The following is a 16,881-nucleotide window of genomic DNA, read 5'->3' on the forward strand; positions in this document are numbered from 1 at the left end:
TAATAAAGCTAAATTTTAGTTAAACTCATTTTTGTGGTGTGCTTATAACCTAAAATCCAGCCATTTGTTGTTCTTATGGTTCTTACTTCCAAAAGATTTAGAACTGGGGAGCGCAGAACTTAGATGGAGAGCAGCCAATAACACAGAAACAGATAAGGCGGGAGTCTTTTATTGAGGTTAATCTCTGGTATGTGAGCCTTATTGTGACAAAAATATGTGAATTATAGTTTTACTTTGATATAAGACTGATAACAAACGCTAGGCACACTAAAACACTATAAATATAATCATTGTAAATTATAAAGTTTGCCTAAATGTCAGCATAAATCGTAGTGGTCAAAGTCGTTCGAACAATATCAATTACTTTTATTGGAAACAGTATGGTCTGAATAATTTAAAATTTATCAAAGCCAAATATTGCACTTTTACGATTTTGTTGCACCGGTTCCTGTTCACTCAAATCTAGTTGAATTTCTTCATCGCTATGCAAATATCTTACATCTGAATCATCTGCCAGCTGATCTTGTCTCTCAGCTGCAGTTTGTTTCCTTCGAACAGCAGTAATTATTACAGCCAGTGTTGAGCCAAGAACGACAATGATGACCGAAACCACGATAATGATGTTAGAGTTTGATAGTTTCACAGTCTCGGTTCTGTCATGAAGGCCTGATTGAGAAGAATTCTGGTTAGTATAGTTTGAAACAAACACATGAATAGTTGATAGTTCTGTAATAGGATAATTGTTTTCTGTTTGCACTGTATAAAATGGTACTTGCGTAGTCATATTAACAATAACATTTGCTAAACTAGATGTAACAGTTCCTGGACTTTTCGATGTAACTCGGGTCTTAGCATTAGTTGTATTTAATGGATATTTTGTTACGAAATTTTTCTCGTCAACAGCGGTAGTTTTTTCTTTTATAGTGTATGAAATGTGAGAAGCTGTAGAATTTGTTGTCTCAGGGTAAGCTTCCCTACTCGATGATGGTTCTAAAGTCGATTTCATCAGCAATTCCGTGCTTACAGTCGTTACAATTTTTTTACCCATTGTTGTTTCTTTGGTTGTCGTGCTTTGTGGAAAGGGAGAAGTTTAAGTAAATGAAATATTAGTTGATTTAAAGGTAAGAACTGGGGGCAAGATGCTTGACGTTATTACTGCCGACGGCTCTGTCGCGCTAGTTGGCAACAAAATTTCAGTAGTCATCTCTTGCTTGGTTGATCTCAGATTAAATTCAGTAGTGTCGCCTAAAAGAAAGGCAGTGGAATAGAAGAAAGAACATGAAAGTAACTGACAACTCTAGACCAAGCAATTTTTTCAGATCGTAAAAAAATTAATGCGCGCAGCCACGTTTTTATAGATGTCAGAACGACCAATTAACTGATGGTGGTAACAACTATCAGTCAGTCATTATTGTTACTAACAGCAGAAGGTGTCAGATGAGAGCCATAAAAGGAAAAAATAAGTAGTATATACTCTTTTATGAGGATCGGAAACCCACTGACTTTATAACTAAAAAAGCTAGCTTCGTTGGATAGCTTCAAGTACTCCTAGTCTATCGTCACACGGTTGTTTTAGAGCTGAAAGTGACAGACATTAACCAATTTTACAGGTAAGACAATTACTACCCATTGTCATTGATATTGCTGTTATTCTGGTGAAATTGTAAGTATTCTTTTACATAAAACAATGTTACTCCTGTACACAAGCTCATGCTTTATTCCAAGTTAGTCTAGTGGGTAGAAAACTATTTCAAAAACGTTAGTACACTTAGAATTCAAAGGGGGATTATTACATTATTTATTACTTTTTTGTTAATTCCAACCATTTAGGAGCTTAAAAGAGAAAGATAAACGGAGCTGATTAAAATACAATAATCAAAAAATTAATTCCATATTAGGTTTTACTTCATGCAACTTTGAGCTTCGTTTAATCATAAAACCAATTATACACTACATTCTAAAGCCAAATTATATATTTTACCCTATATGTTTCTATGCAGTTTAATAAAAACTCAATATAGGCATCAAACAGTTCGTGGTGACGAATTGTAAGGTAAGGAGGGTACTTATTCATTATCCAGTAAACATGCGAGAAGTGAAGTTTGGTTCATGCTACATGAAGCAAAACAAAGTATGATAAAAATATAATAGTTCAGAAAAAAATTTTAGGAATGTCAGAGAACCCTACTGTAGAGGTTTCAAGCTCCTGTATTCAAAAATGTGGAAATTTTTGCCAGAAGCGAGATCACGGATGCGTGTTTATTTGTTTGTTAGTTTTTTTGTTTTATTTTTCCCTGGGATGACCGCATCGAACGAGTGATCCTCATTTTATCAGAATGGGAGGGGAGAGGGCTCATTTGATCAGAAATCAAAGGTTCTAGTGCTCTTTTTAAGTGACCAAAAATATTGGAAGGCAACTAATTTCCCTCCCACCCCTCTTTTTATCCAAAATTGTTCGATCAAAATTTTTAGATAGCCATTTTCTTCAGCATGGTTGAAAGATCTTATAACAATGCTTTTGAGGATGACTTTATCTCCAACAGCCCCCCGGGGGAAGGGTTGAAAGTTATGAAAGTTGCCCGTTGGTTATGTATTATATTGGCTATTGGGAAGTATTAATTAAAAAAAACTTTTTCCACAAAATAAGTTTTACTAAGAAAGGTAAAGAACTCCATTAAACCAAAAATGAGCAAAAATAAAATCAAATAATCTGCCAAGCGTGAAACTACTACAAATGAGCATCGATAAATAAATGAAACCAAAAACGAACAGAAATTACAACAAATAACCGAGTCAAACTCAAAACGAGCGGAAATTAACATGAGCAGGGCTCAAAACCACTATGCATTCCCAAGGCCAGAATATAATTTACACTTTACTGAAAAAAAAAACACAAATGAATGTGCATTGTCAGTTTAATATATAATATATATGTTTTAATATATATGTTTTTACTTTTATAACTTTAATAAATCAAATAATATTAGTAGTAATCAACATTATACTTCTACAAGGCCCCCGTACCAAACAGGTTTTTTTCTGATAGATATTCTATTCTACAGGGGCATTACACCCTTTCAAAGAGATTTACGCAATTTCTAGTTCAAGGTATATACATGTTTTTTTTTTTACATCTATTGAATTTGAGGACGCCCCCGTACCAACAGGTTTTTCTGGTAGAACCTTATACTTTACGTACGCCCCCGTGCCAAACAGGTTTTTCTGGTAATTCTATTCTACAGGGGCATTACACCTTTGCCAAGAGATTTACGCAATTTAAGGACAAGTTTTTCTGACATAGATTTCTAGTTCATGATATACAAGTTTTTTTTTTAGGTTAAATCCGTGGTCATTCATTTGTAAGTTGATTTGTAGGTTTTTTTTTTTTAAACTTTGCTAATAAGTTTTTAAACCTATTACTACGAACGCTACATGCATTCCATTTTTGGAACTAGGAGCGAGATTGTGTGATGCTATCAGACTGGTTTCGTTTCATGGGTTCATTAATAGAAGGGCTAATGTTTTTGAAAAAGGTAATTACTTCTTTAGTTTACGAGATTTGCGAATTTTTTGCGAAAAGATATTTGCGTAAAGGTATTGCGATGGTTAAGAATGCCTCACGGGTAATTAAAGAATGAGGAATGGGATGCTATAATTAGAATGATTTTAAGTTGAAAAATTGTGACGTAAAAATAACTCAGTTATTTGCCTGCGTGTATAGGAATTCCCATGTTATTTGCTTGCTTGTATTTTGTGTTAAAATAAGTAGTTTTTGTATCTTTTAAAAGAGCTTTAAGGGGTTTGAGAGACTCAGTTGCCAAATTCCGTGTGGTTTTCCTTTACTTGGTGGTCATTAAAAACGAAATTTTTGTGTTAAATCAGTAGTTTTTGTATCTTTTAAAAGAGCTTTAAGGGGTTTGAGAGACTCAGTTGCCTGGTTCCATGTGGTTTTTCTTTACTTGGTGGTCATTTGTTGTATCTTTTAAAAGAGCTTTACAGGGTTTGAGAGACTCAGTTTCCTAATTCCGTGTGATTTTTCTTTACTTGATGTTCATTAAAAACGTAATTTTTTTTTTTAATATGTTGTTTTTGTATCTTTTAAATGAGCTTTACGGGGTTTGAGAGACTCAGTTGCCGGATTCCATGTGGTTTTTATTTACTTGGTGGTCATTAAAAACGAAACTTGGTGGTCATTTGTTGTATCTTTTAAAAGAGCTTTACAGGGTTTGAGAGACTCAGTTGCCTAATTCCGTGTGATTTTTCTTTACTTGATGGTCATTAAAAACGAAATTTTTGTGTTAAATAAGTAGTTTTTGTATCTTTTAAAAGAGCTTTACGGGGATTGAGAGACTCAGTTGCCGCATTCCATGTGGTTTTTCTTTACTTGGTGGTCATTAAAAACGAAACTTTGTGGTCATTTGTTGTATCTTTTAAAAGAGCTTTACAGGGTTTGAGAGACTCAGTTTCCTAATTCCGTGTGATTTTTCTTTACTTGATGGTCATTAAAAACGAAATTTTTATGTTAAATAAGTAGTTTTTGTATCTTTTAAAAGAGCTTTAAGGGGTTTGAGAGACTCAGTTGCCTGATTCCGTGTGGTTTTTCTTTACTTGGTGGTCATTAAAAACGAAATTTTTGTGTTAAATAAGTAGTTTTTGTATCTTTTAAAAGAGCTTTAGGGGGATTGAGAGACTCAGTTGCCGGATTCCATGTGGTTTTTCTTTACTTGGTGGTCATTAAAAACGAAATTTTTGTGTTAAATAAGTAGTTTTGTATCTTTTAAAAGAACTTTATATGGATTGAGAGACTGAGTTGCCGGATTCCATGTGGTTTTTCTTTACATGGTGGTAATTAAATTCGAAATTTTTGTGTTCAATAATGATTTATTGGTTATATTAATTTATATTTTAAGTGATTGATATAATAATTTTAAGAATTAAATGTGGTTTTCATTTAATTTATGGTCATTAAAAACGAAATTTTTGTGTTAAATCATTAGTTTTTGTTTCTTTGTAAAGAGATTTAAGGGGTTTGAGAGACTCTGTTGCCTGATTCCGTGTGGTTTTTGTTTACTTGGTGGTCATTTGTTGTATCTTTTAAAAGAGCTTTACAGGGTTTGAGAGACTCAGTTGCCTAATTCTGTTTGATTTTTCTTTACTTGATGGTCATTAAAAACGAAATTTTTGTGTTAAATAAGTAGTTTTTGTATATTTTAAAAGAGCTTTAAGGGGTTTGAGAGACTCAGTTGCCTGATTCCGTGTGATTTTTCTTCAATTGATAGTCATTAAAAACGAAATTTTTGTGTTAAATAAGTAGTTTTTGTATCTTTTAAAAGAGCTTTACAGGGTTTGAGAGACTCAGTTGCCTAATTCCGTGTGGTTTTCCTTTACTTGGTGATCATTAAAAACGAAATTTTTGTGTTAAATAAGTAGTTTTTGTATCTTTTAAAAGAGCTTTACGGGGATTGAGAGACTCAGTTGCTGGATTCCATGTGGTTTTTCTTTACTTGGTGGTAATTTGTTGAATAATTTAATAGATCTTTACAGTGTTAGAGAGACTCAGTTGCCTAATTCCGTGTGGTTTTCCTTTACTTGGTGGTCATTAAAAACGAAATTTTTGTGTTAAATCAGTAGTTTTTGTATCTTTTAAAAGACCTTTAAGGGGTTTGAGAGACTCAGTTGCCTGATTCCGTGTGGTTTTTCTTTACTTGGTGGTCATTTGTTGTATCTTTTAAAAGAGCTTTACAGAGTTTGAGAGACTCAGTTGCCTAATTCCGTGTGGTTTTTCTTTACTTGATGGTCATTAAAAACGAAAGTTTTGTGTTCTTTAAGGAGTGTATGTATCTATTACCAGAGCTTTACAGGGTTTGAGAGACTCAGTTGCCTGATTCCGTGTGGTTTTTCTTTACTTGGTGGTCATTAAAAACGAAATTTTTTTGTTAAATCAGTAGTTTTTGTATATTTTAAAAGAGCTTTAAGGGGATTGAGAGACTCAGTTTCCGGATTACGTGTGGTTTTTCTTTAATTTGTGGTCATTAAAAAAGAAATTTGTTTGTTAAATCATTATTTTTTGTATCTTTTAAAATATATTTAAGAGGTTTGATAGACTCAGTTGCCTGATTCAGTGTGGTTTTTTCTTTAGTTGGTGGTCATTTGTTGTATCTTTTAAAAGAGCTTTACAAAGTTTGAGAGACTCAGTTGCCTAATTCCGTGTGGTTTTCCTTTACTTGGTGGTCATTAAAAACGAAAGTTTTGTGTTAAATCAGTAGTTTTTGTATCTTTTAAAAGAGCTTTAAGAGGTTTGAGAGACTCAGTTGCCTGATTCCGTGTGGTTTTTCTTTACTTGGCGGTCATTTGTTGTATCTTTTAAAAGAGCTTTACAGGGTTTGAGAGACTCAGTTGCCTAATTACGTGTGATTTTTCTTTACTTGATGGTCATTAAAAACGAAATTTTTGTGTTAAATAAGTAGTTTTTGTATCTTTTAAAAGAGCTTTAAGGGGTTTGAGAGACTCAGTTGCCTGATTCCGTGTGGTTTTTCTTTACTTGGTTGTCATTAAAAACGAAATTTTTGTGTTAAATAAGTAGTTTTTGTATCTTTTAAAAGAGCTTTACGGTGATTGAGAGACTCAGTTGCCGGATTCCATGTGGTTTTTCTTTACTTGGTGGTCATAAAAAACGAAAATTTTATTTTAAATCATTATTTTTTTTATCTTTTAAAAGAGCTTTACGAGGATTGAGAGACTCAGTTTTACCTTGTCACAGTTACATTTTCTTGATTTTTCAAAGTTCATTTTGAATTTCTTTCGTTGAAATGCAAGAGTTGGAATATTTCAGTAGTGTTTGGTTGTGGTTTACCATGTCACAGATACATTTTCTTGATTTTTCAAAATTCATTTTGAATTTCTTTCGCTGAGATGCAAGAGTTGGAATATTTCAGTAGTGTTTGGTTGTGGTTTACAATGTCACAGTTGCATTTTCTTGATTTTTCAAAGTTCATTTTGAATTTATTCATATGAAATTAAAGAGTTGTAATAGTTAATTTTTGTGGTGTGGGTTTGGTCAGTTTAAATTATACCGATTAAATTTTTTAATTTTATAATTTTTTTTATAAATCGATGAATTGAAAGAGTTGGAATAATTCAGTAGTGTTTGGTTGTGGTTTACCTTGTCACAGTTACATTTTCTTGATTTTTCAAAGTTCATTTTGAATTTCTTTCGCTGAAATGCAAGAGTTGGAATATTTCAGTAGTGTTTGGTTGTGGTTTACCTTGTCACAGTTACATTTTCTTGATTTTTCAAAGTTCATTTTGAATTTCTTTCGTTGAAATGCAAGAGTTGGAATATTTCAGTAGTGTTTTGTCGTAATTTACCTTGTCACAGTTACATTTTCTTGATTTTTCAAAATTCATTTTGAATTTCTTTCGCTGAAATGCAAGAGTTGGAATATTTCAGTAGTGTTTGGTTGTGGTTTACCTTGTCACAGTTACATTTTCTTGATTTTTCAAAGTTCATTTTGAATTTCTTTCGTTGAAATGCAAGAGTTGGACTATTTCAGTAGTGTTAGGTTGTGGTTTATGTTGTGACAGTTACATTTTCTTGATTTTTCAAAGTTCATTTTGAATTTCTTTCGCTGAAATGCAAGAGTTGGAATATTTCAGTAGTGTTTAGTTGTGGTTTACCTTGTCACAGTTACATTTTCTTGATTTTTCAAAAGTTCATTTTGAATTTCTTTCGTTGAAATGCAAGAGTTGGAATATTTCAGTAGTGTTTGGTTGTGGTTTACCTTGTCACTGTTACATTTTTTTGATTTTTCAAAGTTCATTTTGAGGTTGTGGTTTACCTTGTCACAGTTACCTTTTCTTGATTTTTCAAAGTTCATTTTGAATTTCTTTCGCTGAAATGCAAGAGTTGGAATATTTCAGTGTCACAGTTACATTTTCTTGATTTTTCAAAGTTCATTTTGAATTTATTTCGTTGAAATGCAAGAGTTGGAATATTTCAGTAGTGTTTGGTTGTGGTTTACCTTGTCACAGTTACATTTTCTTGATTGTTAAAAGTTCAATTTGAATTTCTTTTCTTGAATTGCAGCAGTTGGAATATTTCAGTTGTGATTGGTTGTGGTCTACCTTGTCACAGTAACATTTTCTTGATTTTTCGAAGTTTATTTTGAGTTTCTTTCCTTGAAATGAAGGAGTTGGAAAATTTCGGTAGTATTTGGTTGTGGTTTACCTTGTCACAGTTACATTTTCTTGTTTTTTAAAAGTTAATTTTGAATTTCATTCTTTGAAATGTAGGAGTTGGCATATTTAAGTAGTGTGTGGTTGTGGTTTTCCTTGTCACAGTTACATATTATTGATTTTTCATAGTTCATTTTGAATTTCTTTCATTGAAATGCAAGAGTTAGAATATTTCAGTAGTGTTTGGTTGTGTTTTACCTTGTCACAGTCACATTTTCTTGATTTTTCAAAGTTCATTTTGAATTTCTTTCGTTGAAATGCAAGAGTTGGAATATTTCAGTAGTGTTTGGTTGTGGTTTACCTTGTCACAGTTACATTTTCTTGATTTTTCAAAGTTCATTTTGAATTTCTTTCGTTGAAATGCAAGAGTTGGAATATTTCAGTAGTGTTTGGTTGTGGTTTACCTTGTCACAGTTACATTTTCTTGATTTTTCAAAGTTCATTTTGAATTTCTTTCGTTGAAATGCAAGAGTTGGAATATTTCAGTAGTGTTTGGTTGTGGTTTACCTTGTCACAGTTACATTTTCTTAATTTTTCAAAGTTCATTTTGAATTTGTTTTCTTGAAAAGCAAGAGTTGTACTATTTAATTATTGTTTGGATGTGGTTTAACTTGTCAAAGTTAAATTTTATTGATTATTCAAAGTTAATTTATAATATCTTTAGTTTAAATTAAAGAGTTTTTCTATTTAATGATATGTTTTTTTTTTTTTTAATTTTATAAGATGAATTTTCTATTTTTTTATATTATAATATTTTATTTATTTATCTGAAATGCAAGACTTGTAATATTTCAGTTGGGTGTGTTTGGGTAGGACCTTGCCAATGTTAAATTTTCTTGATTTTTCTAAGTTCATTTTGAATTTCTTTCGCTGAAATGCAAGAGTTGGAATATTTCAGTAGTGTGTGGTTGTTGTTTACATTTTCACACTTACATGTTCTTGATTTTTCAAAGTATATTGTGAATTTATTTCTCTTAATTTGTATAGTTGTAATATTTCATTTTTTTTTGTTTTTGGTTTAAATTTTCACATTTTAATTTTCGTTATTTTTCAAATTTCATTTTGAATTTCTTTCGCTGAAGTGAAAGATTTGGAATATTTCAGTAGTGTTTGGTTGTGGTTTACCTTGTCACAGTTACATTTTCTTGATTGTTCTTAGTTTATTGTGTATTTCTTTCTCTGAAATAAAAGATTTGGAATTTTTCAGTAGTGTTTGGTTTAGGTTTACCTTGTAACAGTTAGTTTTTCTTTATTTTTAATTTTAATGATGATTTTATATATTTGAAATGAAAGAGTTGGTATATTTCAGTAGTGTTTGTGTGTGTTTTTTCTTGTGACAGTTTCATTTTCTTGATTTTTCAAAGTTCATTTTGAATTTCTTTCGCTGAAATGCAAGAGTTGGAATATTTCAGTAGTGTTTGGTTGTGGTTTACCTTGTCAAAGTTACATTTTCTTGATTTTTCAAAAGTTCATTTTGAATTTCTTTCGTTGAAATGCAAGAGTTGGAATATTTCAGTAGTGTTTGGTTGTGTTTTACCTTGTCACAGTTACATTTTCTTTATTTTTCAAAGTTCATTTTGAGGTTATGGTTTACCTTGTCACAGTTACATTTTCTTGATTTTTAAATGTTCATTTTTAATTTCTTTAGATGAAATGCAAGAGTTGGAATATTTCAGTGTCACAGTTACATTTTCTTGATTTTTCAAAGTTCATTTTGAATTTCTTTCGTTGAAATGCAAGAGTTGGAATATTTCAGTAGTGTTTGGTTGTGGTTTACCTTGTCACAGTTACATTTTCTTGATTTTTCAAAGTTCATTTTGAATTTCTTTCGTTGAAATGCATGAGTTGGAATATTTCAGTAGTGTTTCGTTATGGTTTACCTTGTCACAGTTACATTTTCTTGATTTTTAAAAGTTCATTTTGAATTTCTTTCTTTGAAATGTAAGAGTTGAACTATTTCAGTAGTGTTTGGTTGTGGTTTACCTTGTCACAGTTACATTTTCTTGATTTTTCAAAGTTCATTTTGAATTTCTGTCATTGAAATGCAAGAGTTAGAATATTTCAGTAATGTTTGGTTATGGTTTACATTGTAACAGTCACATATTATTGATTTTTCAAAGTTCATTTGGAATTTATTTCATTGAAATGCAAGAGTTGGAATATTTCAGTAGTGTATGGTTGTGGTTTACCTTGTCACAGTTACATTTTCTTGATTTTTCAAAGTTCATTTTGAATTTCTTTCGTTGAAATGCAAGAGTTGGAATATTTCAGTAGTGTTTGGTTGTGGTTTACCTTGTCACAGTTACATTTTCTTGATTTTTCAAAGTTCATTTTGAATTTCTTTCGTTGAAATGCAAGAGTTGGAATATTTCAGTAGTGTTTGGTTGTGGTTTACCTTGTCACAGTTACATTTTCTTGATTTTTTCAAAGTTCATTTTGAATTTCTTTCGCTGAAATGCAAGAGTTGGAATATTTCAGTAGTGTTTGGTTGTGGTTTACCTTGTCACAGTTACATTTTCTTGATTTTTCAAAGTTCATTTTGAATTTCTTTCGCTGACATGCAAGAGTTGGAATATTTCAGTAGTGTTTGGTTGTGGTTTACCTTGTCACAATTACATTTTCTTGATTTTTCAAAGTTCATTTTGAATTTCTTTCGCTGAAATGCAAGAGTTGGAATATTTCAGTAGTGTTTGGTTGTGGTTTACCATGTCGCACTTACATTCTCTTAATTTTTCAAAGTTCATTTTGAATTTCTTTCGCTGAAATGCAAGAGTTGGAATATTTCACTAGTGTTTTGTTGTGGTTTACCTTGTCACAGTTACATTTTCTTGATTTTTCAAAGTTCATTTTGAATTTCTTTCGCTGAAATGCAAGATTTGCAATATTTCAGTAGTGTTTTGTTATGGTTTACCTTGCCAAAGTTACATTTTATTTATTTTACAAAGTTCATTCTTATTGTATTTAGTTGAAATGAAATATTTTGAATATAACAGTATAGTTTTGTTGTTGTATACATTTTAAGATTTAAATTTTATTTATTTTTAAAAGTTCATTTTGAATTTCTTTCGCTGAAATGCAAGAGTTGGAATATTTCAGTAGTGTTTGGTTGTGGTTTACCTCGTCACAGTTACATTTTCTTGATTTTTCAAAGTTCATTTTGAATTTCTTTCGTTGAAATGCAAGAGTTGGAATATTTCAGTAGTGTTTGGTTGTGGTTTTTCTTGTCACAGTTACATTTTCTTGATTTTTCAAAGTTCATTTTGAATTTATTTCGCTGAAATGCAAGAGTTGGAATATTTCAGTAGTGTTTGGTTGTGGTTTACCTTGTCACAGTTACATTTTCTTGATTTTTCAAAAGTACATTTTTATTTTATTTCGTTGAAATGCAAGAGTTGGAATATTTCAGTAGTGTTTGGTTGTGGTTTACCTTGTCACAGTTACATTTTCTTGATTTTTAAAAGTTCATTTTGAGGTTGTGTTTTACCTTGTGACATTTACATTTTATTTAATTTTAAAAGTTCATTTTGAATTTCTTTCGATGAAATGAAAGAGTTGGAATATTTCAGTGTCACAGTTAGATTTTCTTGATTTTTCAAAGTTCATTTTGAATTTGTTTCGTTGAAATGCAAGAGTTGCAATATTTCAGTAGTGTTTGATTGTGGTTTACATTGTCACAGTTTCATTTTCTTGATTTTTCAAATTTCATTTTGAATTTCTTTCGTTTAAATGTAAGAGTTGGAATATTTCAGCAGTGTTTGGTTATGGTTTACCTTGTCACAGTTACATTTTCTTGATTTTTCAAAGTTCATTTTGAATTTCTTTCCTTTAAATGCAAGAGTTGGAATATTTCAGTAGTGTTTGGTTGTGGTATACCTTGTCACAGTTACATTTTCTTGATTTTTCAAAGTTCATTTTGAATTTCTTTCGTTGAAATGCAAGAGTTGGAATATTTCAGTAGTGTTTGGTTGTGGTTTACCTTGTCACAGTTACATTTTCTTGATTTTTCAAAGTTCATTTTGAATTTCTTTCGTTGAAATGCAAGAGTTGGAATATTTCAGTAGTGTTTGGTTGTGGTTTACCTTGTCACAGTTACATTTTCTTGATTTTTCAAAGTTCATTTTGAATTTCTTTCGTTGAAATGCAAGAGTTGGAATATTTCAGTAGTGTTTGGTTGTGGTTTACCTTGTCACAGTTACATTTTCTTGATTTTTCAAAGTTCATTTTGAATTTCTTTCGTTGAAATGCAAGAGTTGGAATATTTCAGTAGTGTTTGGTTGTGGTTTACCTTGTCACAGTTACATTTTCTTGATTTTTCAAAGTTCATTTTGAATTTCTTTCGTTGAAATGCAAGAGTTGGAATATTTCAGTAGTGTTTGCTTGTGGTTTACCTTGTCACAGTTACATTTTCTTGATTTTTGAAAGTTCATTTTGAATCATTCAAGAAACGTGATTAAACACGTTTTTAAAATACATGCTTTTTGCATGCCTTTACTTGGCACCTTTCCAAACGAACGGGGATTCCCCGCTGGTTCCTACACATTGCAAAAAAGTGAGCAGTACGAAAACTCCACATTTTCAACCAGACTGGTTTTTTAGACAACACACCCACAGAGATGACACACACACATAGAAACGAGACACGCACAGACACGACACACAAACAGAGTCATAGTGAGAGAGATATCCAAAAAGTTGGGTTGACCTAGGTTCACTTAGTGTGGCGCGCCACTCTAAGGCCAAGGAAAGGCATGCAAATAGCTTGTAGTTTAAAAACGTGTTTAATCACGTTTCTTGAATGATTCAAAATGAAATATGAAAAATCAAGAAAATGTAACTGTGACAGGGTAAACCACAAGCAAACACTACTGAAATATTCCAACTCTTGCATTTCAACGAAAGAAATTCAAAATGAACTTTGAAAAATCAAGAAAATGTAACTGTGACAAGGTAAACCACAACCAAACACTACTGAAATATTCCAACTCTTGCATTTCAACGAAAGAAATTCAAAATGAACTTTGAAAAATCAAGAAAATGTAACTGTGACAAGGTAAACCACAACCAAACACTACTGAAATATTCCAACTCTTGCATTTCAACGAAAGAAATTCAAAATGAACTTTGAAAAATCAAGAAAATGTAACTGTGACAAGGTAAACCACAATCAAACACTACTGAAATATTCCAACTTTTGCATGTAAACTCAAGAAATTCATAATGAACTTTGAAAAATCAAGAAAATGTAACTGTGACAAGGTAAACCACAACCAAACACTACTGAAATATTCCAACTCTTGCATTTCAACGAAAGAAATTCAAAATGAACTTTGAAAAATCATGAAAATGTAACTGTGACAAGGTAAACCACAACCAAACACTACTGAAATATTCCAACTCTTGCATTTCAACGAAAGAAATTCAAAATGAACTTTGAAAAATCAAGAAAATGTTACTGTTACAATTTAAACCGCAAACAAACACTACTGAAATATTCCAACTCTTGCATTTCAACGAAAGAAATTCAAAATGAACCTTAAACAATCAATAAGATGTAACTGTGTCAAGGTAAACCGCAAACAAACACTACTGAAATATTACAACTCTTGCATTTCAACGAAAGAAATTCAAAATGAACTTTGAAAAATCAAGAAAATGTAACTGTGACAAGGTAAACCATAACCAAAACACTACTGAAATATTCCAACTCTTGCATTTCATCGAAAGAAATTCAAAATGAACTTTGAAAAATCAAGAAAATGTAACTGTGACAAGGTAAACCACAACCAAATACTACTGAAATATTCCAACTGTTGCATTTCAACGAAAAAAATTCAAGATGATCTTTGAAAAATCAAGAAAATGTAACTGTGACACTGAAATATTCCAACTCTTGCATTTCAGCGAAAGAAATTCAAAATGAACTTTGAAAAATCAAGAAAATTTAACTGTGACAAGGTAAACCACAACCTCAAAATGAACTTTGAAAAATTAAGAAAATGTAACTTTGGCAAGGTAAACCACAACCAAACACTACTGAAATATTCCAACTCTTGCATTTCAACGAAAGAAATTCAAAATGAAATTTTAAAAAAAAATAAAATGTAACTTTTAAAAGGAAAACAAAAACAAAACACTACTTAAATATACCAACTCTTGCATTTCAACGAAAGAAATTCAAAATGAACTTTGAAAAATCAAGAAAATGTAACTGTGACAAGGTAAACCACAACCAAACACTACTGAAATATTCCAACTCCTGCATTTCAACGAAAGAAATTTAAAATGAACTTTGAAAAATCAAGAAAATGTAACTGTGGCAAGGTAAACCACAACCAAACACTACTGAAATATTCCAACTCTTGCATTTCAGCGAAAGAAATTCAAAATGATCTTTGAAAAATCAAGAAAATGTAACTGTGACAAGGTAAACCACAACCAAACACTTCTGAAATATTCCAACTCTTGCATTTCAACGAAAGAAATTCAAAATGAACTTTGAAAAATCAAGAAAATGTAACTGTGACAAGGTAAACCACAACCAAACACTACTGAAATATTCCAACTCTTGCATTTCAGCGAAAGAAATTCAAAATGAACTTTGAAAAATCAAGAAAATGTAACTGTGACAAGGTAAACCACAACCAAACACTACTGAAATATTCCAACTCTTGCATTTCAACGAAAGAAATTCAAAATGAACTTTGAAAAATCAAGAAAATGTAACTGTGACAAGGTAAACCACAACCAAACACTACTGAAATATTCCAACTCTTGCATTTCAGCGAAAGAAATTCAAAATGAACTTTGAAAAATCAAGAAAATGTAACTGTGACAAGGTAAACCACAACCAAACACTACTGAAATATCCCAACTCTTGCATTTCAGAGAAAGAAATTCAAAATGAACTTTGAAAAAACAAGAAAATGTAACTGTGACAAGGTAAACCACAACCAAAAACTACTGAAATATTCCAACTCTTGCATTTCAGCGACAGAAATTCACATTGTACTTTGATAAATCACGAAAATGTAACTGTGACAAGGTCAACCCCAACCAAACACTACTGAAATATTCCAACTCTTGCATTTCAACGAAAGAAATTCAAAATGAACTTTGAAAAATCAAGAAAATGTAACTGTGACAAGGTAAAACTGAGTCTCTCAATCCCCGTAAAGCTCTTTTAAAAGACACAAAAGCTACTTATTTAACACAAAAATTTCGTTTTTAATGACCACCAAGTAAAGAAAAACCACATGGAATGCGGTAACTGAGTCTCTCAATCCCCGTAAAGCTCTTTTAAAAGATACAAAAACTACTTATTTAACACAAAAAATTTCGTTTTTTAATGACCACCAAGTAAAGAAAAACCAATCGGAATCCGGCAACTGAGTCTCTCAAACCCCTTAAAGCTCTTTTAAAAGATACAAAAACTACTTATTTAAAAAAAAAATTTCGTTTTTAATGACCATCAAGTAAAGAAAAATCACACGTAATTAGGCAACTGAGTCTCTCAAACCCTGTAAAGCTCTCTTAAAAGATACAACAAATGACCACCAAGTAAAGAAAAACCACACGGAATCATGCAACTGAGTCTCTCAAACCCCTTAAAGCTCTTTTAAAATATACAAAAACAAAAGATAAAACACAAAAATATCGATTTTAATGACCACCAAGTAAAGGAAAACCACACGGAATTAGGCAACTGAGTCTCTCAAACTCTGTAAAGCTCTTTTAAAAGATACAACAAATGACCAGCAAGTAAAGAAAAAACCACACGGAATCAGGCAACTGAGTCTCTCAAACCCCTTAAAGCTCTTTTAAAAGATACAAAAACTACTTATTTAACACAAACATTTCATTTTTAATGACCACCAAGTAAAGAAAAACCACATGGAATCCGGCAACTGAGTCTCTCAATCCCCGTAAAGCTCTTTTAAAAGATACAAAAACTACTTATTTAACACAAAAATTTCGTTTTTAATGACCACCAAGTCAAGAAGAACCACACGGAATTATGCAACTGAGTCTCTCAAACCCTGTAAAGCTCTTTTAAAAGATACAAAAACCACTGATTTAACACAAAAATTTCGTTTTTAATGACCACCAAGTAAAGGAAAACCACACGGAATTAGGCAACTGAGTCTCTCAGACTCTGTAAAGGTCTTTTACAAGATACAACAAATGACCACCAAGTAAAGAAAAACCACATGGAATCCAGCAACTGAGTCTCTCAATACCAGTAAAGCTATTTTAAAAGATAAAAAAAATACTTAATTAACACAATAATTTATTTTTTAATTAACAAAAATTAAAGTAAAAACACAAGGAATAAGGAAACTGAGTCTAACAATCCCTGTAAATATATTTTAAAAGATAAAAAAACAAATTATTTAACACAAAAATTTCGTTTTTAATGACCATCAAGTAAAGAAAAAACACACGGAATCAGGCAACTGAGTCTCTCAAACCCCTTAAAGCTCTTTTAAAAGATACAAAAACTACTTATTTAACACAAAAATTTCGTTTTTAATGACTATCAATTAAAGAAAAATCACACGGAATTAGGCAACTGAGTCTCTCGAACCTTGAAAAGCTATTTTAAAAGATACAACAAATGACCACCAAGTTTCGTTATTAATGACCACC

At 31.3% G+C, this 16,881-nt stretch overlaps 1 protein-coding gene across 2 annotated transcripts in view; it reads right to left on the bottom strand.

Annotated features, from left to right (window-relative positions):
* Positions 1 to 351: 351 nt before the first annotated feature.
* Positions 352 to 16,881, bottom strand: part of LOC148946802 (uncharacterized) — a 226,332-nt gene continuing 209,802 nt past the window's right edge. The window contains exon 9 of one of the 2 annotated variants that reach the window (XM_089097151.1): positions 352 to 666. In XM_089097151.1, coding sequence (XP_088953277.1) covers positions 395 to 666 — 272 coding nt within the window. In that variant the 3' untranslated portion in view covers positions 352 to 394. Of the gene's footprint in view, positions 667 to 949; positions 1,246 to 16,881 lie in introns of those variants that run through there. The other variant, XM_089097152.1, reaches the window with a different exon arrangement.

This window comes from Artemia sp. Qi Xiang Cuo, chromosome 11, assembly GCF_049724085.1.
Source record: "Artemia sp. Qi Xiang Cuo chromosome 11, ASM4972408v1, whole genome shotgun sequence".
Classification (NCBI taxonomy): domain Eukaryota; kingdom Metazoa; phylum Arthropoda; class Branchiopoda; order Anostraca; family Artemiidae; genus Artemia; species Artemia sp. Qi Xiang Cuo.